Raw genomic sequence first — 26,621 nt, 5'->3', positions numbered from 1 at the left:
GAGGCCCTGGAGTTGCTTGATTGCTTGGACCTGTTCTGCCTCGTGGGGACCTTGCCGCGCCGTTTCAGCCGCTTGGATGTGGGAATACCGACCAGTGGCGTGTTCGTGTAGCACGCAGGTCTCGATGGCAGTCGGAAGGGTGAGCTGCTTTACCTTGAGGAACTGCTGGTGTAGGGGGTCCGACTGAACACCGAAAACGATCTGGTCACGTATCATGGAGTCGGAGGTGGACCGTAATTACAGGACTGCGCAAGGATGCGGAGGTGGGTGAGAAAGGACTGGAAAGGTTCATCCTTACCCTGCAAACGCTGTTGGAATACATAGCGCTCGAAACTTTCATTCACCTCGATGTCGCAGTGACTGTCAAACGTAAGGAGGACCGACTTGAGTTTTGATTTATCTTCACCATCAACAAAGGTGAGAGAATTGAAAATGTGGATGGCATGTTCCTTGGCCGTGGATAGGAAGAGAGCGATCTTCCTGGTGTCTGAGGCAGCTTCCCGGTCTGTGGCTTCAAGGTAGAGCTGGAAGCGTTGTTTGAATATCTTCCAGTCGGCCCCCAGGTTACCCGAGATGCGGAGCGGCGGCGGCGAGCGGACGCTGTCCATTTTGCAGGATGGCTGAATGCTGGTGGAAGGCAGATCACTTGCAGGTAGGTCTAAGAAGTTCTAACATCCCTCAACTACTGGTACCATGATGTGTTGGGTGCTTTGGATCCGTGGAACACATACAGGCTACCAACACTTAAAATAGAACAACACTATTTTATTAAGTTAGAAACTGTTGAACATACTTTCACTGTGGGTTAACACGATGTTAGATTAAACTAAAAACCTATGCCTATCCTAACCAGTCTATGCACTCAGCACATGGTGAAGATCTGTGCTGTAAGCTGTAAGCTCTGTCCTTCTGAGCGGCTGCATCCCGAATGAGCGGGAAAACTGATGCCCTCTGTCTTTATAGTGAGTGTGCTCTAACTGGTGATTGGCTGCGGTGTTGTGTGTGTTGATTGGTCTTGCTGTGTGTCCATCAGTGTGTGTGTCTGCACCATGATATACTGGTGTATATTATGACAGTTCCTTAACAAAGTTGGATTACTGTCCTGTCTTACCTAAGCAGGAATCCGTTGATGCTGTTCAGATCAGCCCGAATGTTCCTATTGTTGGAACACGTTTTCATAGAAACATAGAATTTACAGTGCAGAAGGAGGCCATTCGGCCCATTGAGTCTGCACCGGCTCTTGGAAAGAGCACCCTACTCAAGCCGACACCTCCACCCTATCCCCATAAACCAGTAACCCCACCCAACACTAAGGGCAATTTTGGACACTCAGGGCACTTTAGCATGGCCAATCACCCAACCTGCACATCTTTGGATTGTGGGAGGAAGCCAGAGGTCCCAGAGGAAACCCACGCACACACGAGGAGAACGTGCAGACTCCGCACAGACAGTGACCAAGCCGGGAATCAAACCTGGGACCCTGAAGCTGTGAAGCAATTGTGCTAACCACCAAGCTACCATGCTGCCCTATTACCATTCTCCCTGAGCTGTATTTTGCACTTGAATGGTAACGTACCCATTCCATGAAAAACGTGGGGAAACTTGTCAATTATGTCATCAACACGTACCTTTAGGCCAACCATCTCTCATATAACACATCACACACTGTATGTTTCATCCTCGACTGTTTCTTATTTTATTAATTTCATTTTTTCATCCGTGACAGGTAGATTTTGTTCTATTAAGTTAGCTTGTGCTCCGATTGCCTGGACTATGTTCATCCCAGTATCTTCTTCAGTTGCACGCGACAGTGCATCAAGCACCACAAGATCTTTACCCGGTGTGCAGACTAGCTCAAAGTCATACCATTGAAGTTTCATTATTATATGTTGGACTCTTGGTGACATATCATTCAAATTTTTCTTGATGATTGATACAAGAGGATGATGATCAGTTTCCACGGTAAAGGTAGGTAATCTGTACACATAGTTATGGAACTTCTCCATTCCAGTGAGGAGACCTAGACATTCTTTTTCGATTTGCGCATAATGCTGATCGGTCGGTGTCATCGCTCTTGGTGGAAACGCTTTTGGTTGCCATTGCCCGTCAGATGTTTACTGAAGTAGCACAACTCCCATGCCATCCTTGCTTGCACCTGTTGATATCTTAGTTTCATTCATAGGATTAAAGAAATGAAATGAAAATCGCTTATTGTCCCACGTAGGCTTCAAATGAAGTTACTGTGAAAAGCCCCTAGTCGCCACATTCCGCGCTTGTTCGGGAGGCTGGTACGGGAATTGAACTATGCTGCTGGCCTGCCTTGGTCTGCTTTCAAAGCCAGCGATTTAGCCCTGTGCTAAACGGGCCCCAAGTGACAGAAAAAGTGACAGAACTGGTGCTGTTGTGAGTGCTGTCTTTAAGTCAGACCACTTCTTTTTGTGTTCTGCAGTCCATGTGAAAAGAACATTTTATCGTTATCAGCTGTTTCAGAGCTGTCGTACGTGATGATAAGTTCGGAATGAACTTTCCCAAAATGTTTACCATGCCTAGCAGTCTAAGAACCGCCGTTTTGTCTTTAGGAGGAGACATCTTGTTGATGGCTGCAACCTTCTCAATGTTTGGCTGCACACCTTGATCTGAAATCTGGTCATCTAAAAACAAAGTTTGGATATACCAAATTGGCAATTGGTTCTAGTGAGTTTTAAACCAAACTTCTCTTTTTGTTGCATTACTTGTATTGTTTTTGAGCTGCTGACCATGTAATGATATCGTCAACATATACTCTGACACCTTTTATCATTTGTTCCATTGCTTGATGAAATATCTCTGAGGTTGATATTATACCGAAAGGCATTTTATTAAAACAGTACATTCCATATGGAGTGTTGAAAGTACATAATTTTCTGCTGGTTTCATCTAGTTTCAGTTGCCAAAACCCTCCCGTGGCATCTCATAGAATTTACAGTGCAGAAGGAGGCCATTCGGCCCATCGAGTCTTGGAAAGAGCACCCCACCCAAGTCCACACCTCCACCCTATCCCCATAACCCAGTAACTCCACCCAACACTAAAGGCAATTTTGGACACTAAGGACAATTTAGCATGGCCAATCCACCTAACCTGCACATCCTTGGGCCGTGGGAGGAAACCGGAGCACCCGGAGAAAACCCACGCACACACGGGGAGGATGTGCAGACTCCGCACAGACAGTGACCCAAGCCGGAATCGAACCTGGGACCCTGGAGCTGTGAAGCAATTGTGCTAACCACTATGCTACCGTGCTGCTAGTTTCGTAAAAATTCTGGAATGTGCCATTTCACTTGTGGTCTCTTCACATTTGGGAATTGGGTAATGTTCCCTCTTTATATTTTCGGTGAGATCTGTTGCCAACGGCACCGGAGTAATGTTGCCAATTAATAATGATGCTCTTTTTAATAATGGAATACTATCCCACCAGCGTCACCAATAATGTTGGCAAATTAACTAGATATGGCAGTTATTAATGATAATACTGCTTTTCAGAGTCGACTACCCACAAGGCTTTACTGGATATCGATCAAAGGACCATGCAACCAGTTAGTCAGTTCAAGTTCAAAGATGGTTTATTTACACACAAGGATTACTTCTACATGCAACACAAAACACTACAAGTTAAACTACACCTAATAACTACAATAACATATACTTAACTTCAGGGCAACCGGCTCTTTGCAGATGAACAAGGCCTTTGCTTCGATCTTGCGTGGCTGGGTAGAAGAAGTGGCTTTGTTTCTGCTTGGCTCATCCGTCTGGTAGCGATCGTTGGTCTTGAACTTGTCTTCTGGTCGTAATGCTACACTTGGTTTTAGGCGTAGGCCGGGGCCAAGAGAGACTGAACACATGGTTGTGTCTCTTTTTATCCCTCTGGGATTTTGTGCTCTTTGGGGCGGTCCTTCGCTTTGGACCCAACAATTCGACAAGCTTCGATCACTGCCTTCGATTTTGGCCAATAAAGGGGCGGGTGTCTTGATGGCTGGGCGTGTCCTGAGCGGTCACTGGCCTTGGCTGTTTGGGCTTTCTTAGCAAAGGGAGTGGAGCCGGTCAGTCTGCATCTGTATCGGTTACCCAAGTACAGCCCTTTTGTTCTGGGGAAATGGGCCATTAGAATGCAAACGAGCGGGGGTTTCGATCGCGTCTAGCTATCTGGGTTGCAAATACACACACAAGCTCTGAGTGTGTCGGAGTCCTGGGTTGGCCATCATTTCCATGGTCCTTTGCAGGTGGCCATCTGAGATGGCTACAGATCTTTTGGATCAATGCAGATTCTGAGATCTCTATTTGGTTTCTTGACACATACCATTGAACTAACCCAGTCAGTGGGCTCTATCACTTTCATCATGATTTCCAGTTGCTGCATGTGGTTAAGTTCCAGTTTCAGGTGTTCCCTCAAGGGAGCTGGTACCCTCCTTGGTGGATGAATAACCAGCTTGGCATTCTCCCTGAGCTGTATTTTGCACTTGAATGGTAACGTACCCACTCCATGAAATACGTGTGGAAACTTGTCAATTATGTCATCAATTTGGTCTTTGCATTTGCTGAGATTTTGTCTGACGTATGAATTTGCTTCACTAGCTGCAGTAGCTCACATGCCTGTACAGCTAATAATGAATGCTTCGGCCCCACGATCTCAAACTTGATAGGCATCTTCATGTCTTTAACTTGGATTGTGAGATGACATGTTCCCATCATAGTAATGACATTGCTACGATAGTCTCTTAACTGACAATCATTGTCATCTATTTGAGGCTGTGCGCTCAATTTGGCCAAGTCCAATTGATTGATCAAATTAGCATGAGAACCTGTATCCAGTTTGAATTGAATGTTGGTTCATAATAATAATCTTTACTGTCACAAGGAGGCTTACATTGCAATGAAGTTAGTGAAAAGCTGATTCTCGCCACATTCTGGCACCTGTTTGGGTACACAGAGGGAGAATTCAGAATGTCCAAATTACCTAACAGCACATCTTTCGGGACTAGTGGGAGGAAATCGGAGCAGACAAGGGGAGAACATGCAGACTACGCACAGACAGTGACCCAAGCCGGGAATCTAACCTGGGACTCTGGCGCTGTGAAGCCACAGTACTAACCACTGTGCTACCGTGCTGCCCATTAATTAATGGTTCCATTAATCTTTAATGGAATGGTCCACTCATCTTGATCATGAACAATTGCAATTGGTTTTAAATTGTCCGCTTCGGAAATTGCCTGTGGAACTTTATTGACTTTTTCAACAATGCCGACAAATAAAGTGCCTTCTAAGTCATATTCATGTTGGACAGTGTCGGGTTTACTTGCTTTGTTTTCAGATTTATTTAAATTTAGTAACTGCACTCATCTTATATTGATGCATTGTAGTTCCCGTTCAACACTGTGAAGCAAAATGATTGAGTCTGTGAGACTTCTCACAGATTTTACCGAAGGCTGGGCACTTTTTCACTTGGTGGGCGTGGCCACATTTGCACGTCATGACACTCTTTACGTCATACGCAAAATGGCGCCGTCTGGAGTGTGCTGTATTTTCAAGTGCGCCACAGTTTCAATGGCGTCAGCCACGTTATCCGTTTTCATGACACTTTCATGGACCAACATCTCAGAATATTGATTTTTAGCAAGTTTGCTTGCACTACACATACTAATGGTATCTTCTGGCGTTAGCTTTGATTATCAGAGTAATGTTTCACACAGCTTTTCATTTTTTACACCAAATACAATCTAATCACGCAAAGGGAGTCTAATCAAATGGAAAAATTACAGGTCTGCGCTTTGAGCCTGAGATCTGTAACAAAACAGTCAAGTGTTTCACCTGGACTCTTTTCCGGAATATATATCATTCAAAAGTTTAATTTATTTGAAGGTCACAATGCCTGTCAAACATTTAGAAACTGTGTTATGTATCTTTTTGTCAACCTCATTCTCAAAATGGAACATGAATTTGGCCATTTGACCAGTTGGCATGCTTGCCCTTGGTGGTAGCGCCACTTAAAATTGGACTGACAACATGTCTGCCACATGTACCGCCATGGCCCAGAAGGAGGGCTGGCAAAGTTTCCAGGCGTTTTTGCTGAAGGCAACTAGAGCTGGGCAATAAATACTGGCCTAACCAGCAACTCCCACATCTCGTAAATTAAAAAGAACACAATGAACCGGGCTCTCGCCTTGACCATTACCCAGTCCCACGCATCGAGGACCTATTGCCAAGCTCAGCGGGAAAACAACGCTCGTGAAGCTCCACATGAGCCACGCGTAATTGCATCTGGTCCTGGATCCTGACTCTCAGAGGTAACCAGTCAACCACCCTGACTCTCGGAGTAAACACCCAGAGAAAGCTGTACGAATACAGCAGACTGCCTTTTTGGGTTTCATCGGTCTGTCCAATTTTCTAAAGGGTGATGGAAAACATCTATTCAGGGTGGCTGTGTACCTGGATGATGTACTCATCACTGGGGCCTCGGAAAAAGAACATTTGGTGAACCTTGCCGAAGCCCTCTGGCGTTTCGAATAGGACGGCGTCCGCCTCCACAGGGAGAAGTGCATTTTTAACGTCCCCGATGTCACCTATTTAGGGTACCGGGTTGACAGGAAGGGGCTTCACCCAATGGAAGACAAGGTACAGGCCATCTGGCAGGCTCCCATCCCTCAAGGACCACCAAACTCCATTCCTTTTTGGGACTTATCACCTACTGCGGGAAATTCATCCTCAAATTGGCCACACTGCTTAGCCCACTCCAACATAGTCAAGAAAAGGACACCAGTGGGAATGGAATGCCCCACACAAGAAGGTGTTCCAAGAGGTCAAGCGGCAGTTGACCTCCGAGAAGCTGTTGACACACTTTGACAGATAAACCACTTCTCTTAACGTGCAACGCTTCTCCCTCGGCGGAGAAGCCGTTTTCGCACACCAGATGCCCGGTGCGTCGGAACGACCGATAAATTTCGCATCGTGCACACTTGCCAATGCTGAGCGGAACTAGGCCCAAATCGAGAAGGAGGGCCTGGCTGTTGTATTTGGTGTAAGGAGGTTCCAACAGTATGTCTACGGCCACGCATTTACGATCTAAACCGACCACAAACTTTTACACGGGCTATTCAAAGAGGATTGAGTGATCCCCCGATCGCGTCTGCCAGGGTGCAGCGGTGGGCATTATTCTAAGCAGTGTATGAATACACGCTGGAACACCGCCCGGGTACACAGATCCCACATGCCGACGCATTGAGCCACCTGCCCCTCTCCAAAAGAAACACTGGCTCCCTCCTTGGCCGCAGAGGTAGTAGTGACCCTCCACTTCATGGATTCCTTGCCAGTCACGGCCTCTCGCATAGAATAGTGGACCCAGATGGGCCCACAGCTATCTCGGGTCCGAGACATGGTCCAGTATGGGGATCAACACAGAGCTTTGTTTGACGATCTGCAGGCTTATAAGACAAAGCGTAGCGTCTCATTGTGGGGGACAGGGGTGGTCGTCCCGGAAAGCGCTCGGGAACTCTTGTTGCAAAACCTCCACAATGGACACCGGGGGGTATTCAAGATGAAGGTGCTTGCCCGCAGTCAAGTCTGGTGGCCTGGGATAGACTCAGACATCGAGAAGGTGGCCCAATGCTGCGCTCCATGCCAGGAGAACCAGAAGGCCCCACCAGCTGTGCCAATGCATCCTTGGGAATAGCCAGGAGTCTCTAAAATAAAAATGTTGGCCCGAAGCTTTATGGGATGGCCCGGAATAGATGGAGATATCGAGAAGTTAGCAAAGCAATGCACCTGGTGCCAGGAACACCAAAACCTCCTCCCCCCCTCCCCTACTTCACCCCTGGGAATGGCCCGCTGGCCATGGCCCTGCCTCCATATGGATTTCCCCTTCAGGCAGTAGAAGGAGTAAGTATATAAGGAGATAAATCTAACTTTTTCTACAGTTGTTGCTTCCGAGTGGTCGCTTGCCTGAGAGATTATAGCCTGAAAACAAACCCTCTTGCTAACCAGAATCGCCACCCCCGTTCCCTACTGTCAAACCTACAGTGAAAGACCTGGCTCACCCAGACCTTCAGCAACCTGATCTGGTCCCGTACTCCCAGGTGAGTTTCTTACAGGAACACCACATCGGCGCCCAAACCCTTTAAATGGGAAAAGACATTTGCCCTCTTCACAGCCCCACCAAACACCGCTCAATCCAGGTGATCAACCTTCTTGGGGGGGGTCTCTGCCACCCCTCCCTCTCGAGTCAGCTATTTTCACTTTAATGCAATATTCCTGACACAATTTGGGGCAGCATGGTAGCACAGTGGTTAGCACAGTTGCTTCACAGCTCCAGGGTCCCAGGTTTGATTCCCAGCTTGGGTCACTGTCTATGTGGAGTCTTCACATTCTCCCCGTGTGTGCGTGGGTTTCCTCTGGGTGTTCCGGTTTCCTCCCACAGTCCAAAGATGTGCAGGTTAGGTGGATTGGCCAGGCTAAATTGCCCTTAGTGTCCAAAAGGTGGGGTGGGGTTACTGGGTTACAGGAATAGGGTGGAGGTGTGGTCTTGGAGAGGTGCTCTTTCCAAGGGTCTGTGCAGACTTGATGGGCTGAATGGCCTCCTTCTGCACTGTAAATTCTATGATTCCTCAGTCCCAGGCCCACCTAAGATGACCACCAGCTCCACTCCAAGGGAGAGACAAAGAAAATTCCGTTGTCACTGTTGGTTCCTGCCCCCCCCACCCCACTTCCAGGACTACAGACTGCCTGTAACTGCATCTTCCCCCAACCTCCCACCACACAAATAAACAGCTAGACCTATTGCGCCCCAGGCCACAGCCTCTCCCTCCACCACTCCACTCCCATTTGCTGACCCCCCCCCGTCTCTCTCACGCTAACAAAATGACCACCATCCAAGATCTCCCTCCAATATCCCCTCATGGCCTTATCCTTCTCTCCCTGGTTCTCTGATGGCGCGCATCGAGGCACCAAGTTGAGTCTAATGATTGTGCTGGACCAACTATGTTGTCGTTCTCCTGCCCTCTTCTGTATCTATGCATGTTGTAACATTTTTGTTGCGCTGTATCATTTCCTTGGTTTTGTATCGTTATTTGTTAAAATGGAAACCTTTAAAAAAGAAAAACGTAATATTAACGTGCAGAGATCCAATTGTCCTCATGACTACTTTTACCTCTATCACAAGCATCACCATCAGTTGAACTTGACACATGCCATCTTCTAACTTCGGGACTGTGTGCAGACTGGTTCACTTGCATACCAACTGCACTTCATTGTTAGGAGTTTATTATTTTTTCAAGATGCCCTAATTAAGTACAAAGTCGTTCTTACTTCAGTAGTTTACGAAGCAATTGATTAATTTGTTCTGGTATAGGTGATGTTGCTACATCATTTCTGGTATCAGGGAGACATTTCATAAATCTTCATAACAGTGGTGGTGCACCTACCTTCGCCATGTGAATTGCAGTGGATGACAAAGGCACAACGGCAACTAGGGACTGGCAACAAATGCAGGACTTACTAGCGGTGCCCACACATTGTGAACAAATAAATTAAAACTTTGTCTGCTTGGAACCTTTATCTGTGGTGAAGTGAGTTCATTTGTTTCAGGAGAATAAATAAAATGTAGAGAATCCAAAAAAGGACATATTTAGCTATTTTCTCAGTTTATCATGTTTCAGGTTTTACTGTTTGGGCCTCAATATTATAGACACCTAATACCCTTTAAAAGCAGCCTGCTGAAATAAGTCAAGTGTGAGTTATGATTTGATCATTATTTTATTTATTGGGTTAGCAATATATCAGATCATTAAACATGTTCTGCTTCATTAGTAGTCCCCATCATAAGTCGGGATGAAACCATGTTCCGCAGTTCAGAAACAAAATACAAGTGGAGAGTCTGGTTTTCTCTTAGCACAGTACATAAGGACTCCTGTAAGCTGGAAGAAGAATACAGCATGTCATAATTACTGTGAAGCAGACCAAGAGGAGCGTGCAACAGGTCAGGATCACTGAACTGAGAAAGAAAAAAAAAATCACAAGGCTATGAGTTGATTGGCTTGTGAGTAGCTTTCTTTCAAGTTCGGAAATTAGACAGAGGAGCTGAGATATTATTTGTTTCATAATAAGGGAAGTAAAGCATTTCAATTAACTTCTCAATATTTAAGTGACAGACGTTAAGTACATGGTGGGTCTTTTTTGAGTAGTAAGTTTTATTATCTAATAGAGGAATAACCGGGCACTCTGATCTCTGGAGTGCACATCCTGTTTCATGTGGGAACTCCAGGACATTTTATGTCATGGATAACCTTATGTGCAGAAAGTATCACCATCTGTAGCTGCTTGAGTTCGGGATTTTCAAGATTAAGCATAACTGGCATCAATGTGGTGCCTCCATGAGGTTGGGAGCTTTGTGGGCACAACCTTTACAGATGTTGTCACCCTGCAGGTTAAGAGTGTGCAGGTATAAAGGGAATGGCTAACCACCAATTAATCAAAAAGGACCAGGGAGGTAGTACAGGAGTCCATAATGCACCTCACTTGCCTATCAGCATTCAATTTGAATACCGGTGGTTCATCTGGCGTCTGCAGCCAATCAATTTCATAGCGCCACAGCTGACTCAGCTGCGTGGGGAGGTATAAGATTGAAAGAGCAATAGTTATGAGATTCAATAGTTGGGGGGCAGAGAGGTATTTCTCCAGATGCAAATGTGAATTCAGAATAGTGCAAGGGTCAATAATGTCACTCAATGGCTGCAGAGTACCTTAGAGGGTGAAGGGTTATATGGATGCGAAACGTTAACTCTGTTCTTCTCTCCATAGATGCTGTCAGATATGGAGGGTTTTCCCAACATTTTCTGCTTTTCTTTCAGATTTTCAGCATCCGCAGTATGTAATTTTTATTTTATGTTTATGTTTATAATAGATGTTAGGTCTATAACACAATTGAGGACCACACCAAATATTGAAGGTTCAGAGTGAAATTAAAAAAGCAAATAAGAGAAGCAAAGGGAACATGGCTGGCAGCTAACATAAAAGAGAATCCAAAAATCTACTCTAGACATATAGGGCGGGATTCTCTGCCGGCATGATTTTCCGTTATGCCGGCGCCCGGGAGTTTCCCGACGGCGTGGGGCTGCCCCACAATGGGAAACCCCATTGACCGGCTGGCGTTACGGAGAATCCCGCCGGCCGGTTGGGGCAGAAATGTGGTGCGGCGGGACAGAGAATCCCGCCTATAAATAGTACAAAAGGTGAAAAGGAGGAGTGGGACGATGAGGGACCAACAAAAGGATTTGCGCACAGAGGTAGGGAGAATAGCTGAGGTATTAAATTAATATTTTCCATCTTCTTTACCAAAGGGTATTAGGGGTTAGGTTGGAAAGTGGCACTGAGACAATCAGATCAGCAATGATCTTAATTTTAGGCAGAGAAGGTTCAAGGGCCAAATGGCCTACTTCTGCTCTTAATTTGTATGTTCATATGTAAATCATTGAAGCTGGCAGGACAGGTTGAGAGCTCGGTTTGTAAAGCATTTGGCATCCTGGGCTTTATCAACAGAAACAGAGTACAAAAGCGAGTAAGGTTATGTCCAGCCTCAACCGTTGTACCATGGGCAGTTCTGGGCCCCACCCTTTAGGAAGATTATGAAGGCATTAGAGAGGGTGCAGAAAATATTTACGAGAATGGTTCCAGAGTGAGGAATTTCAGTTATGTACAAAGACTGGTGAAGTTGGGACTGTTGTCCCTGGAGAAGAGGAAGTTGAGAGATTTGATAGCGGTATTCAAAATCATGAGGGGTCTGGACAAAGTAGATAAGAAATGAAATGAAATGAAAATCGCTTATTGTCACGAGTAGGCTTCAATGAAGTTACTGTGAAAAGCCCCTAGTCGCCACATTCCGATCGGGGAGGCTGGTACGGGAATTGAACCATGCTGCTGGCCTGCCTTGGTCTGCTTTAAAAGCCAGCGATTTAGCCCAGTGAGCTAAACCAGCCCAGTTCCTATTAGTGGAAGGATCAAGAACTAGAGGGAAAAGGATGACACAAGGAAAAGCTTGTGATTAGGATCTGGAATGAACTGCCTGAGAGTATGGTGGAAGCAGTGTCAATCAAGGCTTTCACAAAGGGATAGAATCTTTATCTGGAAATGAAACGTTTTCAGGGCTAACATGAAAAGGTAGGGAAGTGGCACTAGATGAATTGCTCTGTCAGATGACCAGCATGGGTATGACAGGTTGAATGGCCTACTTCCATGCTGTAATCATTCTATGATCTATTATGCATGAATCTAAGCCTATTCTATAAAGAAGAGTCTTCACCTGGCAATTTGGTTTAACGATATCACTTCCTATATAACAGGCCAATACTTCAATAAGCACATAATTTGGTTGTAGCATTTGGTGTACATTCTAAGAAGTTTGTGGGTGGTTCACTAAACATTTGAGATCTTATATTAAATGCAATTTTATACCAAATCACTACCGTGAATGTTGGTACAATAAATTCCCGTGATTACTCAGTTATACACCAGACATCATACATGTATGAACTACAAATTAAACATTGCAGCAAAGTAACTTGTAGGAACACATCCTGTTAAATGCGTGGTTATCTGTGTTACTACAATCATTTTGTAGCAGGAAGCAGGTTCTCAGAGTAGAAACAGTATAAAATATTCAGGCAGCTACTTTTTGACTAATTATTCAACAATATTGACTTGCGTTTTATTAAATTCCCACTTCCTAGCTTTGCAAAATGCTCCTAGGTATGGGCACATACACGAGATACAGCAGTTGAATAAAAAGACACCATTTCCATATTGTAAAATTGGAAGCACAATGTAAACACCCATTTCAGTGCAATATTGCTGGTGCAATCAAACAGCAATTAGCATAAAGGCAACAAAGCCACAAAGACACCAAATCAAGTTGGCAGATTAATAAAATAGCATTAGTCTAAGCTCATTGTTTAATCATTACCAGATGCAAAGGATTTATTGCATTTCCGTTACTAAGGGATAGCTACAGTGAATAAAAGGCTCATGTACTCCAGTATTATATGTTCATGACCACATCACTTCTACAGCAGTCAGAGGGATTAGACATTAATACTTCCTCAGCATTTCAAAATGCCACCACAGAGTCGGAGAGACCAGAATTGATAAATACCTTCTTTATCCCGAAATATCTTACTTTATTATCAGAAATACCCACACCAGTTTCAGCCTTTGAAGCTATGGGCAGAATTCAATTGTGGCCGAAGGAGTGGGCATGATCCTGGGGGTGGAAGTATCAGTTGGGAGTACCTGCAGCAGATTCTCGGCATCAAAAACGGAAGTGCCTGATACGGGAATCCTGCCTGCCAGTATGTCAATTAGGCTCATTAATGAGCCACTTAACACCAATTGCCACTGAACCCACCGGAATTTGTTGGCTCAGGGATTAAACGTGACTCACATGGCTCGGCTGTACCTCCCAAAGGCTGCGCAAAAAACCCTATTGTGTTGGCTTGCGTCCTTGTAAGGGGAGGCCCCTTGTTCACTGGTAGTCAGCGCCTCAGGGGATAAGGCACTGAAAGCTAGCCCCTGCCTTTCCCTCTGACTTCCCTCTGGTAAGTCCTCCCTACGAGCCCCATTTAGCCCCACACAGAAAACTCACATTGCTGCCTGGGTGAGATAGACACATTCTGCCTGACATGTTTCTAATCAACATAGATATTCACAACCTTCATGTCAATATTTAGATTATAGGACACGTCAAGCAGGAAGTCCATTTAGTAAAATTAAACTCTGAAGTGTTAAAATGGTTACTGAGCAGTTGGAACTATTTGGGACAGAAGGTTAAAGTCAGATGACCATACATCCCCACTTTTGAGGACAGTTCCTGGATGAGATAATGTATCGTCCCAGTAAGTGTTCCAGAAGAGTCCCCCAGTTCATGAAATTTATCCCCACATGAATACCCTAACTATTAAAGGCTGTGCCTGTTCAAATCAAGAGTCATATGACCTGAGCTACCCTGTGGTGATTAATATAGTGGGCAGGTCTGGGTTCCGATTATTGGAAGGGTCATCAATCTCCTCTTTTTGACTGGTTGTAAGCGTGGGCAAGCCAGAGACTTTATGTACAGATCTCGCTCTGTGGCTGCAGTGCACATTCTTGGAGTTCACCCTGCCCTAATCATTTCCTGAATACTTCGCAGGTTGTGCAGTTTTCCTGAGAAATGGCTCAGGAGCCAAAATGTACAAGTATTGGGGTCTGCTGGTAACTACTACTGAAGAGTGGCTGGAATCGGATGTCCTGGGAGCTGGGTCAGAGAGTTCTCCGTGGCCTGGGATGGTGCGGGTGAATGTCAAGCTTTATATTCCCAGACCTTGTTTGGAATATATGGTCGCCTTAGGCATAAAGATAACTAATAACTGGCATGACTGTGAGATGGACACCAAATGTAAATTCACATCATTTAACTATGATCCACCATTCAACTACAATCCAATACACATTATTAAGTCACAAGGACACACTGTAAGGAGCCTTATGAACTTTATATAATTTTCAGACTGAGAAAGGAGTGTTGCAGTTGTCAAGCAATCCATACAGAAATTTATTAGCGTGCAGATAATAGGTTTTCTACCAACATGGAGGCCAATGCTGACTGGAAACAAATTCAGATGTCCAGTGGGCTGACAATGGTGAAATCAGAATCCTTGCTGTTGCTACTATCGTCATCTGGACTGGATTCGGAGTTGCTGGATGGTGACCCTAGAGCTCCACTGGTCAGAGGGTCAAAAAAACCTGGAGATTCTTGTGTTTGTTTTCTATTTGCTTCAGAGGTGTTAGGCACCTGTGCAATTTGTTGTTTCTCTGATGCAGCTCCTGTCGTTTCCAATTTTACAGATGGGAGCTCATGCGCCAAGTCATCATCTTCTTTAGAAACTAAGATGTAGTCATCTGAACTTCGACCATCTGAATTCAGGGAAGTCAGTGACGTGACCTAGAAATAAACATGGCAACAGTTAAAGAATAGGAGATCACTAACTCCAAAGGCAAGGAGTTTATGGCGAACCATAGTAAAAGGTTCGGAATAGAAATATATGAAGGATGTCAAGACATGGAAGAGGGTGCAGAGAAGATTTATGAGAATGGTTCTGGGATGAGGGACTTCAGATACAAGGATATATCGGAGAAGTTGTTCTCCTTGGGGAAGAGAAGGTTGAGAGGAGATTTGATAATGGTCTGGAGTGTAAGACAGGAAGAAATCTTTACCATTGGATGAAGGGCCGAGAAGCAGAAAACACCGATTTAAACTGATTATCAAAAAAACAGAGGTGACATGAGGAAAATCTTTTTAATGCAATGATTGGTTTGGATTTGGAATGCACTGCCTGACAGTGTGTTGGAGGCAGACTCAATAGTGGCTTTCAAAAGGAAAATAATATCTGAAGGGAAAGGATTTGCAGGACTAAGGGAAAAAGGCAGGGGAATGAGACTATTTCAGTGCCTCTCACTGAGAGTTAGCAATAATAATAATTTTGATTAGTGTCACAAGTAGACTTACATTAAAACTTCAATGAAGTTACTGTGAAAATCCCCTAGTCGCCACACTCCGTCGCCTGTTCGGGTACACAGAGTAAGAATTCAGAACGTCCAATTCACCTAACAAGCACGTCTTTCAGGACTTGTGGGAGGAAACTGGTGTGCCCGGAGGAAACCCACGCAGACACAGGGAGAACGTGCAGATTCCACAGACAGCGACACAAGCCGGGAATCGAACCTGGGACCCTGGCACTTTGAAGCAACAGTGCAAATTACAGTGCTACCGTGCCGCCCTGTACGTACACAATAGGCCAAATGACTTCAGTGCTGTAACCATTATATGATTTTTTAAAAATCTTTTAAAAATTGAGAATATAATATTGATTAATCATATGTAATCTTTAAACTCAGAAAAATCAAAAATTAAATTGATATACTAAGTTTAAAAAAAACAAAATTTCCAATTAAGGGGCAATTTAGTGTGGCCAATCCACCTACCCTGCACATCTTTTGATTGTGGGGGTGAGACCCACACAGACAGAGGGAGAACGTGAATACTCCACACGGACAGTGACCCAGGGCCGGGAGCACTAAGTTGATTAACACGTCCAGCTGTTGAATGAATTTACAGAATGTTACATCTGTATTTGCACAACCTACATTCCAGACACCACTAAGCTTCATTTATACAAAATATTAGAGAAGTTATGTATTTCACAATCAGGCTGTGTTTTAGAAACTAAATGAATGGAAATTCAAGCAGAATTCTAACTGGCCAGGTTTGAAGCCATGTATTGGTCATAAAGAGATGATGTAAAAAGTCCTCCAGTTTTTCTCTAACATCTCTTACGAACATTTTTAAATGAAACTCCTCGCCAAAGATCACAAAGAAATTTACTGCACAGTAGGAAGCCATTTATCCAATAACATCTGTACTGGCTCACTGAAAGCGAGTCCCAATCCACTGCTCCTTTTCCATAGCCTGGTAAATTTTTCTTTCTAAAATAGTTTTCCATTTCCTTTATTATGGATGCTGCTGGACATGCACAACAACCTTCTTTAAAAATATCTAATCTCCTGACCTCTTTCATCTCTTCTCATAATCTTAATTTTATGCCCTTCAGGTGAAAGAAAACCTGTTTTCTCGAAATAATATCCTAATTAAAGCCTCTTACTCTTGGTATTACCGTAGTAAGTCACCTCTCTACCTTTTCCATGATCTTGACACCATTCCTGAAATAGGGCACTTTGGCACAAAAATGCATATGATTTGGATTGGGTTAGTATTGCAATCATTGGGATGATTCTATGATCATAGGTTTAATGTTGTTTATTTAAATCCTAGGATTCCATATGCGACTTCTCTTGCTCACACCTTTATTCATGTTCTCCTGCCAATCTTAACTCTGAAATGCTGCTTTAGTGAGTGCATTGATTTTTCATTTTTTTCTCAAAGAATCTTCTTACATTGTTTTGTATTAAATTTCATTCCTTCAATACGAGAAAAGATATTCCTTTGATGCAACAATATTGTTTAAGAAAAATTGAGCAATGGTATATAACTTGTAAAATTACTGATTACCCACTTTTAAAAATCCTGCTTTTTAAAGCCATCTAATCTTACCAATTCATGACCAATAGAGCAGGTGACTTAGTCTTTGGCCTATGAGAAGATCACACCATTCACCTAGTAAATGCTATGTCAGAGCATCAGAACATAATTCACCTATCAACTTCTCCACTAACTCCTTGGCGAGTCATTCTCTCCAGGTTGGCTCAGCTAAGAAGCGCCTTGCTTTTGTTAAATTTGGTATAATAATCTATTTGAAGTTAAGAAAGTTAAGTCTTTGATGCTAAAACTTTGAATATATTCAAGAGGCAGCTGGATATAGCGCTTGGGGAGAATGGGAACAAAGGCTATGGGGAGATAACAGGATTAGGCTATTGAGTTCGATGATCAGCCATGATTATGATGAATGGCGGAGCAGGCTCGAAGGGCCAAAAGGTCCTGTTCCTATCTTCTATGTATCTATGTAAAATCACATTTTCCATATTTTACTGAATAATTAAATCAAGATACTGAGGCATTTATAAAGATTCCCTTTTGTAACATGTACTGTAATGCTTTTTTTCCTTTGGCCGCTGCAAAATTTGCACCACTGGTTGAATTTTGACATATTTAATCAATTGGGTGAAGTATTCATGTCACAGAGGCTTTGACAAAGAGTCATCGGACTCGAAACGTTAGCTCTTTTCTCTCTCTACAGATGCTGCCAGACCTGCTGAGATTTTCCAGCATTTTCTCTTTCGTTTCAGATTCCAGCATCCGCAGTAATTTGCGTTTATTAAGAATCAAAACAATTAAGTTAATGATAAGCCAACTGCACAGAGGCTGGGTCAAAAACCTGGAACTCTCTTCCAAACAGCACTGTGGATATATACCTACACGGTATGAACTATAACAGTTCATAAAGGTGGCTCATCACCTACTCATGGGCAATTAGAAATAGGTAACAAATGTTGGGGGAAGCGGGTGCCACCAGGTTACTGGGGGGGGGGGGGTGACTCCAGGGTACTGGGAGGCGGGGGGGGGGGGGGGGAGACTCCAGGGTACTGGTGGGAGGGGGGGGGGGGGGGGAGGGTTGACTCCAGGGTACTGGGGGGGTGACTCCAGGGTACAGGGGGGGGGGGGGGGCGGTGACTCCAGGATAAGGGGGTGGTGACTCCAGGGTATTGTGGGGAGGTGGGATTTGGTGACTCCAAGGTACCCGAGGTTCACTCCAAGGTATCAGAAGCCTAGTCGGGATGCACAGGGTGGGTCACTCCAGGGTATCGGGGGTGGCAGGGGATTCACTACAGCGTTTCGGGGGGTTGACTGAGGGATACCGTGCCATGTGGAGCCGAGTCGAGCCATACCGGAGGTTTAGCTCCAGGATACCGGAGGGGTTGACACAAGGTGATGAATAAACAAAGCCTGGTCCTCAAGAGACAACTGCTATCCATCAAGTCTTTCTCTTGATGATCTTGCTACAATTTTGCCTACTTGTAGGCAGGAGAGAAGACGACGACTTCAAAGGAGGCACCAGGCTCACCAAAGGCAAGAGCAGAACGGTAACAAGGAAGGAGTGGCAGCGCTTTCTACGAAAGCAGAGGATGGAACTCAGAGGCACTGCGCTAGACTCAGTGTCTGCAGACGGTGCCTAACATACCTGCAGATGTCAGAGGACCAGTGTCACTGAAGACTACACATGTAGTGACAGTTAAGGGGCATCTTGACAAATACATGAATAGGATGGGAATAGAGGGATACGGACCCAGGAAGTGTAGAAGATTGTAGTTTAGTCGGGCAACATGGTCAGCACGGGCTTGGAGGGCCGAAGGGCCTGTTCCTGTGCTGTACTTTTCTTTGTTCTTTGTTCTTTATGTCCATGGAGCTAGTTGGTCACCTCTGCCACCTTCTGCAGGATTTGCCAACATGGGGTCTTGGAAGATATCAATAGCCTGTGTCGTTGAAAGTTACTGCAACACTCAATTTGTACACAAGTGGCTCCCCTCCAGGGCTCTACAGGTGACCTGTATGGGATTTCTCAGGAGTCTGCACACAGGTGCATCCAGGAGGTGACTGATGCAATCTTCGTGAATGCACACAACTTTGTCCATTTTGACCAGGATCAGGCACACCAAGATTCCAGATCGACGGGCGTTGCACAAATCTCTGGTTTTCCACAGGTGCAGGGTGTCATTGACTGCACTCATGTGGCACTCAGATCTCCACAGTATCAAGCAGTGAACCACAAGGGCTTCCACTTGCTCATTGTTCAGCTGGTCTGTGACTACACCAAACACATCCTGCAGACGTGTGCTCCATCCCAGGCAGTGTGCACAACTCCTACATTCTGAGCCACTCCCAGATTCCTGACATGTTTCAGGGTCCACAGAGGTTGCAGGGTCGGTGCTTCGGGGACAAGTGCTACACATTGAGGGGGTGGCTGATGACACCTGTGCGGAAGGCACAGAGTGCAGCTGAGACAAGATAACAAGGCTCCTGCTGCTACTTGCACTTTGGTAGAGCAGACCATAGGAATGCTGAAGGTGAGGTTCCGGTACCTGGACTGGTCTGTTGGAGCCCTGCAATATAATCTGCAGAGGGTGGTCACGCATCGTGGTCGCTGAACTCTGCACAACCTGGCTCTGCAATAGGGGAGGAATTACCTGAGGATTGGGATGGAGGAGCGGCATGTTTCCTCCAATGAGGAGGACTTCGAAGGGGATGAGGCTGAGGAGGACCTTGAGGGAGAGGATATTGGCCATGAGGCAATCGCGATGTCCAGACAAGGCAACGAGTTTAGGACACGTTCATTGCCTCTAGCTTCACGGAGAGTGATGAGGACATCCAATGGGGACATCCCATTATCTTCACATGGCTTCTTTGAACATTACTGTCCCATCTGACTGATGGCACCTCGCACTCTCTGTGATAAGGCTCCTGCATGCAGATACAGTGGATGCACATAGTCCCTACATTACAGGACAGCGACGACTTGCAGTTGTGACAGTTCACCAATTCTCACAGAGCGTCTGTGAATGTCTGACTGATGGCAGCTCTCTTGTTCTCAGTGACTGCGGTCATATCATGGTGATGCAGCAGAGAAAGTTTCACCTTCCCTGATCTTACTGCATCCTTTGTAAGCTGAACCCTTGAGTTTGAGCGTCACCGGAGATGGAGCAGATGGGATGGGGTCCAGCTGCATCTGATAGGTGCAGAGTGCAGTGCGGCACAGGGTTAGCACTGTTGCCTCACAGCACCAGGGACTCATGGCCAATTCCGGCCTCGGATGTCTGTGTGGAGCCTGCACGCTCTCTCCGTGTCTGAGTGGATTTTCCCAGGGTGCTCCGGTTTCTTCCCACAGTCCAAAGATGTTCAGATAAAGTGGATTGGCCATGACAAAAGAAATTGGCCCATAGTGTCTAAAGATGTGCAGATTGGGTGGGGTTGTGGGATGGGGTGGGGGGGTGGGCCTAGGTGGTGTGCTCTTTCTGAGAGTTGGTGCAGACTCGATAAGCTGAATAGCCTCCTTCTATGGAAGCACACATTGACAATGACTAGAATGAGTGACGCTACACATTGGAGGGTCGAATGTCCATTGTGGGAGACATCCTCATTCCCTATGAGATACAGGCATGACTGACGTGTTCAGTCAGTGTGAAGGGACAACATCAATGTTCTGGCAATCTTGCACAAATCACATGGAAGAATCCCTGAACTGAGCACCCTGTCTTTTCCTGGTGTAGGAATCAGGTTTTCAGGTTGGGACTACAGGGACACAGCTCATCAGAAGAAAGAGCGATAGAAAGGGTGAAATTAGTGAAAGTTTATTTGCAGAGGTGAATGCTATGTACAGGTGCCTAACACTAGTGCCCACGCTGTGCAACTGGAGCTCATTAACCTTTCTAACCTTGCTGCTCCATCTCGATAAATCCCCAACATCCACAGCAGAGGTGGAGTCAGCCTTCTGTCTGCACGCCCTGTTGTCTGTGATGACCTTGGTGGGCGTCCTGTGGAGGGCCGAGCCCTGGGGGGGCCAGGCATGTTTTTGGGTCCTGCTGTATGGCCTGTGGAGCTGGAGCTAAAGTGGTCACAAGTAGAGGGGATTTGGGTGGGCAGGACACTCCTGGAGTCACCTGGATGGATGGCCCCAGGATGTGCACCAGCTGATCCTCGCCCTATGGGTATCTGAGGGCTTGTGCCTTCCTCCTTGGGATAGAGAGGCAGCTGGAATGAGCTCGAAAAGCCCCACTGTCCTCTGTCATTGGCACCAACAGATCCCAGCAAGTGCCTGCACCATGGAATTCATGACCTGCAGCAGTACAGGACAAAGGTCTTGCACCAAGGTCTCCATGGTAGCCACCACCCTCACGTGTTGACCTCTTTGTGTCAGCCCAAGCACCTCAGACAGAAGACGGATGGATTCCTCTATTCTGTCTCTCAATCTGAGGAGTATAGCTGACATTCCTTCCTGATGTTTCCGACTTTGGAGCTCCAGCAACGGAAGCATGACCAAGTCCAGAGGCTCGTAACCTGACTGGGATCCAGCAGATTCCTGGCCTCCAGCAATCCTCCCAGTGACGTCACCCTATGGCTTTGAGAGTGTGATGTGCCTCACCAGATTGTGACTCTGAGGTTTCTCTAAAACTAAGTCCCACCAAGGCGTGTGTCTCTGTGCTGGTGGTGGGTGTGTGTGAGTGCTGTGAAGGTTATTCTATTTCGGGGTCCATGAATCCCTCTGTGCTGCTGAAATCAAGGACCTGGTGGGACTCCATGGGCTTGTGAAAGAAAGGAGCATTCATTAGCGCATGGCAAGGACTTGAGAAACAGGAGACGTGACTCACAGCATTGTTGAAAGATGGATGTTGCAATGATGGATCATTACTTGTTTTTTCGCCACCGACCTCACCATCAGCACAGGAGCGGACAATGTCCTCCCGTCCAGCTGGATGGCTCTGACCCCGATGTCCGTGAACATCTTCTGTTCTGGTTTCGTTCCACCCATCTGGGATCTCTCCCCCTTGTTGTGAGCCAGCATCTCATATATGAGAACAGATGGAGAGAGTGGAAGCAAGGCTCTTGCCAGGGCAGATGATAAGAATGCCTGGCATGTGTATATGGTAAGTGGGAGCAACAAAGTGATGAGGACATGGCCTGTAGGGGAGATAAAGATGTGGTGTGGGAGAGGGAGTCGTGGTTTCCTTTGAGTTGGTAGTGAGCAAGATCCTTGTGATGGGTGTGTGAATGTGCGAGTTGAGAGTGATGAGAAGAATGACTTCCCCTGGCAGAACGGAGATGATCATTGATCTTCAACCTGCACTGTATCGCTGTCCTCTTCTGCAGGATGTTAGTGCTGACCACCATTGTCACCTTGCTGGCTGGTTTTCTTCCTCAGCGCAGGTACAGCAAATCACAGTGGATCTCTACAGCATCGAGCAATCTCTCCAGGTGCCTGAAAACTTGGGATCTGATTTCTTGGCAGCCATCACTTCCTGCCAAACTGCGAAGTGTGGCTGTTCTGTGCTGGGGCAGCCTTTCAATGTGCCCCCCCCCCCCCCCCCCCCAATGGTTGCAGCACTAAGGTGATGGCAGGGCGGGCAAATCAGAGACTGCCCTGCCAGCAATACGATGTGGAACTCGTGCATGAAAATATTTGGTACTAAGTGCTGCATTATATGATGGGAAAAGCCGCCATTACCATCTGCAGGCTAAAAGCTGCTCCCCCCCCACTATTGGCCTTTGTCGATTTCCGATTACATCTCGCCCAGGGCTCTGAAGAGGAAGACAAGAGGACAACAGATTTTGAATGTGGACACAAACTGAGTGGGTTAGATTCAGCGAAGAAGTTCCGGAATCAAAAGGGTTGCTAAGTTAGAGAAGTTAGAGAAAGAAAGAGAGCCAAGTACGGATACTGGAAATGAAGACTCAACAGCCTTGTCCTGGCAATAATTGAAGGATAAAAGGAGGTTAAAAACAGAAGAGGAAGAAGAAAAATTGGATGGGTGGATAACATTGAGAGAAGACTGAGGGAGTTTTGAAGAAAGCCAGAGACGATGCAAGAAGATGCCAACGGACCCACTAAGGCTATGGTGAAATCTAACAAACAAATTAGAATTTTTGTCTCACAAATATTTCCATAAACACTGCCCCACTGTAAACAGCATAATGATTTTTACGTTCCAATTCACAAACTGGATGATGTACCTTGCTGCATATACTTCACCAGCAATTAGTGTATGTCTCCATTATCCTGAATCACAATGCAACTCTAGTCAGTGATTATGCATTACATGATGAAAGAGCTTGTATGATTTCTGCAAGGGTGAATAAGGACAACACATTTTCAGATCTGTCCAATTTCAATGATAAATTTATAGTGAAAAGGGGAATTAATAAAAAATATATTTTAACACTTATCAGAGTTAATAGATGAGATGAGGAGACTTCCGGGTGCGGCGATGACCAACTGAGTCGCACGTTTCGGCAGCTCCCGGTGAAACGGACTTTTGGGCTCTTGATAGGAGCCCCAACGGCAATTTTGACGGCTAAAAACACTGTGCGGTAAACCAGAAGGGAATCCCCCCTGGATACGGATGGAAAAAGGAGGAGAAAGTGGCCGGATTGCAGTGGATCCTTTAGAACAGCGGCAAGGAAGGCAAGCAAAAACCAAGATGGCGTCGGAAGGTGGCAGTTTAACATGGGGCCCTGAACAACAAGAGTTCTTGAAATGCTGTGTGGAAGAGCTCAAAAAGGAGATGAAGAAAGAGCTGTTGGCCCCGATACTACAGGCGATCGAAGGGCTAAAGGAGGAACAAAAGACCCAGGAGCGGGAGCTTCGGGTCGTGAAGGCAAAGGCAGCCGAGAATGAGGACGACATACAGGGCCTGGTGGTGAAGACGGAGACGCATGAGGCACATCAGAAACGATATGTGGAAAGGTTGGAGGCACTGGAGAACAATGCAAGGAGGAACAACCTGAGGATTCTTGGTCTTCCTGAAGGTGTGGAGGGAGCGGACGTCGGGGCATATGTGAGCACGATGCTGCACTCGTTAATGGGAGCGGAGGCCCCGGCGGGTCCGTTGGAGGTGGAGGGAGCATACAGAGTGATGGCGCGAGGACCGAGAGCAGGAGAAATTCCCAGAGCCATAGTGGTGAGATTCCTCCGTTTTAAGGATAGAGAAATGGTCCTTAGATGGGCGAAGAAAACTCGGAGCAGTAAATGGGAGAATGCGGTGATCCGCGTTTATCAAGACTGGAGTGCGGAGGTGGCGAGAAGGAGGACGAGCTTTAATCGGGCCAAGGCGGTGCTTCATAAAAAGAAGATAAAATTTGGAATGCTGCAACCGGCAAGACTGTGGGTCACATATCGAGGGAGGCACCACTACTTTGAGACGGCGGATGAAGCGTGGACTTTTATTGTGGAAGAAAAACTGGAATGAGCGGGTTATTAAAAAGAACGTTTGAACAAAGTGGTGGGGCGAATGTGGGGGGGTGAAGAGGGGGGTTAGAAAGGGGGGAAAGAGGAGTTTTATGTACTAATCCTGCGATGTGGTAACTATTCTCTCTTCCACAGGTGGTGATGGGGGAGGAGGGGAGGTGGAGGAGATGGGGCGTTGGCCATTGGGGGCGGGGCCAAAGGAGAAGCGCGGGCTTGGTTCCCGCGCTATGATAATCATGGCGGGAATAGAGAAGCAGGAAGGAGGGGGCGTCGCACGGTGCGAGCCGAGGTCACGGGGGGAAGCCGAGGTCGGCCAGAATTTGCTGACTTCTGGGAGTAACATGGGGGGAGTAATTACGCTAGCGGGGGATCTAGCGGGTGGGGGGGGGGGGGTGGGAGGGGGGAATTACTGGGTTGCTGCTGCTGGGGAGAGGGGGGAGCTGGTATGGGAGGGGATGGGCGGGGGGGGGCACCGCCTGGGGGAGATACATCTGCGTGGGAACCGGGTGAGGAGCTGGAAAAAGGGGATGGCTAATCGACAAGGGGGCGGGGTAGGAAGCCCCCCAACCCGGTTGATCACGCGGAACGTGAGAGGGCTGAACGGGCCGATAAAGAGGGCACGGGTACTCGCACCACTTAAGAAACTTAAGGCAGATGTGGTTTTGTTGCAGGAAACGCACCTGAAACTGATAGACCATCTACGCAAAGGATGGGTGGGGCAGGTGTTCCATTCGGGGCTAGATGCGAAAAACAGGGGGGTGGCTATATTAGTGGGGAAGCGGGTAATGTTCAAGGCAAAGACTATAGTGGCGGATAACGGGGGCAGATACGTGATGGTGAGTGGCAAACTACAGGGGGAGACGGTGGTTTTGGTAAACGTATATGCCCCGAACTGGGATGATGCCAATTTTATGAGGCGGATGCTAGGACGCATTCCGGACCTAGAGATGGGAAAGCTGATAATGGGGGGAGATTTTAATACGGTGTTGGAACCAGGGCTGGATAGGTCGAAGTCCAGGACTGGAAGGAGGCCGGCAGCAGCCAAGGTACTTAAAGATTTTATGGAGCAGATGGGAGGTGTAGACCCGTGGAGATTTAGCAGACCTAGGAGTAAGGAGTTCTCGTTTTTCTCCTATGTCCATAAAGTCTACTCGCGAATAGACTTTTTTGTGCTGGGAAGGGCGTTGATCCCGAAGGTGAGGGGAACGGAGTATACGGCTATAGCCATTTCGGATCACGCTCCACACTGGGTAGACTTGGAGATAGGGGAGGAAACAGGAGGGCGCCCACCCTGGAGAATGGACATGGGACTAATGGCAGATGAGGGGGTGTGTCTAAGGGTGAGGGGGTGCATTGAAAAGTACTTGGAACTCAATGATAATGGGGCGGTCCAGGTGGGAGTGGTCTGGGAGGCGCTGAAGGCGGTGGTTAGAGGGGAGCTGATATCAATAAGGGCACATAAAGGGAAGCAGGAGAGTAAGGAACGGGAGTGGTTGCTGCAAGAACTTTTGAGGGTGGACAGACAATATGCGGAAGCACCGGAGGCGGGACTGTACAGGGAAAGGCAAAGGCTACATGTAGAATTTGACTTGCTGACTACGGGCACTGCAGTGGCACAATGGAGGAAGGCACAGGGTGTACAGTACGAATATGGGGAGAAGGCGAGCAGGTTGCTGGCACACCAACTGAGGAAAAGGGGAGCAGCGAGGGAAATAGGGGGAGTGAGGGATGAGGAAGGAGAGATGGAGCGGGGAGCGGAGAGAGTGAATGGAGTGTTCAAGACATTTTATAAAAAATTATATGAAGCTCAACCCCCGGATGGGAGGGAGAGAATGATGGGCTTTTTGGATCGGCTGGAATTTCCCAAGGTGGAAGAGCAGGAAAGGGGGGGACTGGGAGCACAGATCGAGGTAGAAGAAGTGGTGAAAAGAATTAGGAGCATGCAGGCGGGAAAGGCCCCGGGACCGGATGGATTCCCAGTCGAATTCTATAGAAAATATGTGGACTTGCTCGCCCCGGTATTGACGAGGACCTTTAATGAGGCAAAGGAAAGGGGACAACTGCCCCCGACTATGTCTGAAGCAACGATATCGCTTCTCTTA

The 26,621-nt window shown here is 46.6% G+C and overlaps 1 protein-coding gene across 1 annotated transcript in view; it reads right to left on the bottom strand.

Moving 5' to 3' along the window:
* Positions 1–9,759: 9,759 nt before the first annotated feature.
* The window catches only part of tbc1d5 (TBC1 domain family, member 5), a 783,418-nt gene continuing 766,556 nt past the window's right edge, over positions 9,760–26,621 (bottom strand). The window contains exon 25 of the mRNA XM_072508754.1: positions 9,760–14,993. Within this exon, the coding sequence (XP_072364855.1) occupies positions 14,667–14,993 (327 nt within the window). The 3' untranslated portion in view covers positions 9,760–14,666. The remainder of the gene's footprint in view (positions 14,994–26,621) is intronic.

Source organism: Scyliorhinus torazame, chromosome 6 (genome assembly GCF_047496885.1).
Source record: "Scyliorhinus torazame isolate Kashiwa2021f chromosome 6, sScyTor2.1, whole genome shotgun sequence".
In the NCBI taxonomy this organism is placed as follows: domain Eukaryota; kingdom Metazoa; phylum Chordata; class Chondrichthyes; order Carcharhiniformes; family Scyliorhinidae; genus Scyliorhinus; species Scyliorhinus torazame.
Note: the sequence above shows the minus strand (reverse complement) of the source record. Positions and strands in the feature narration are given on the sequence as shown.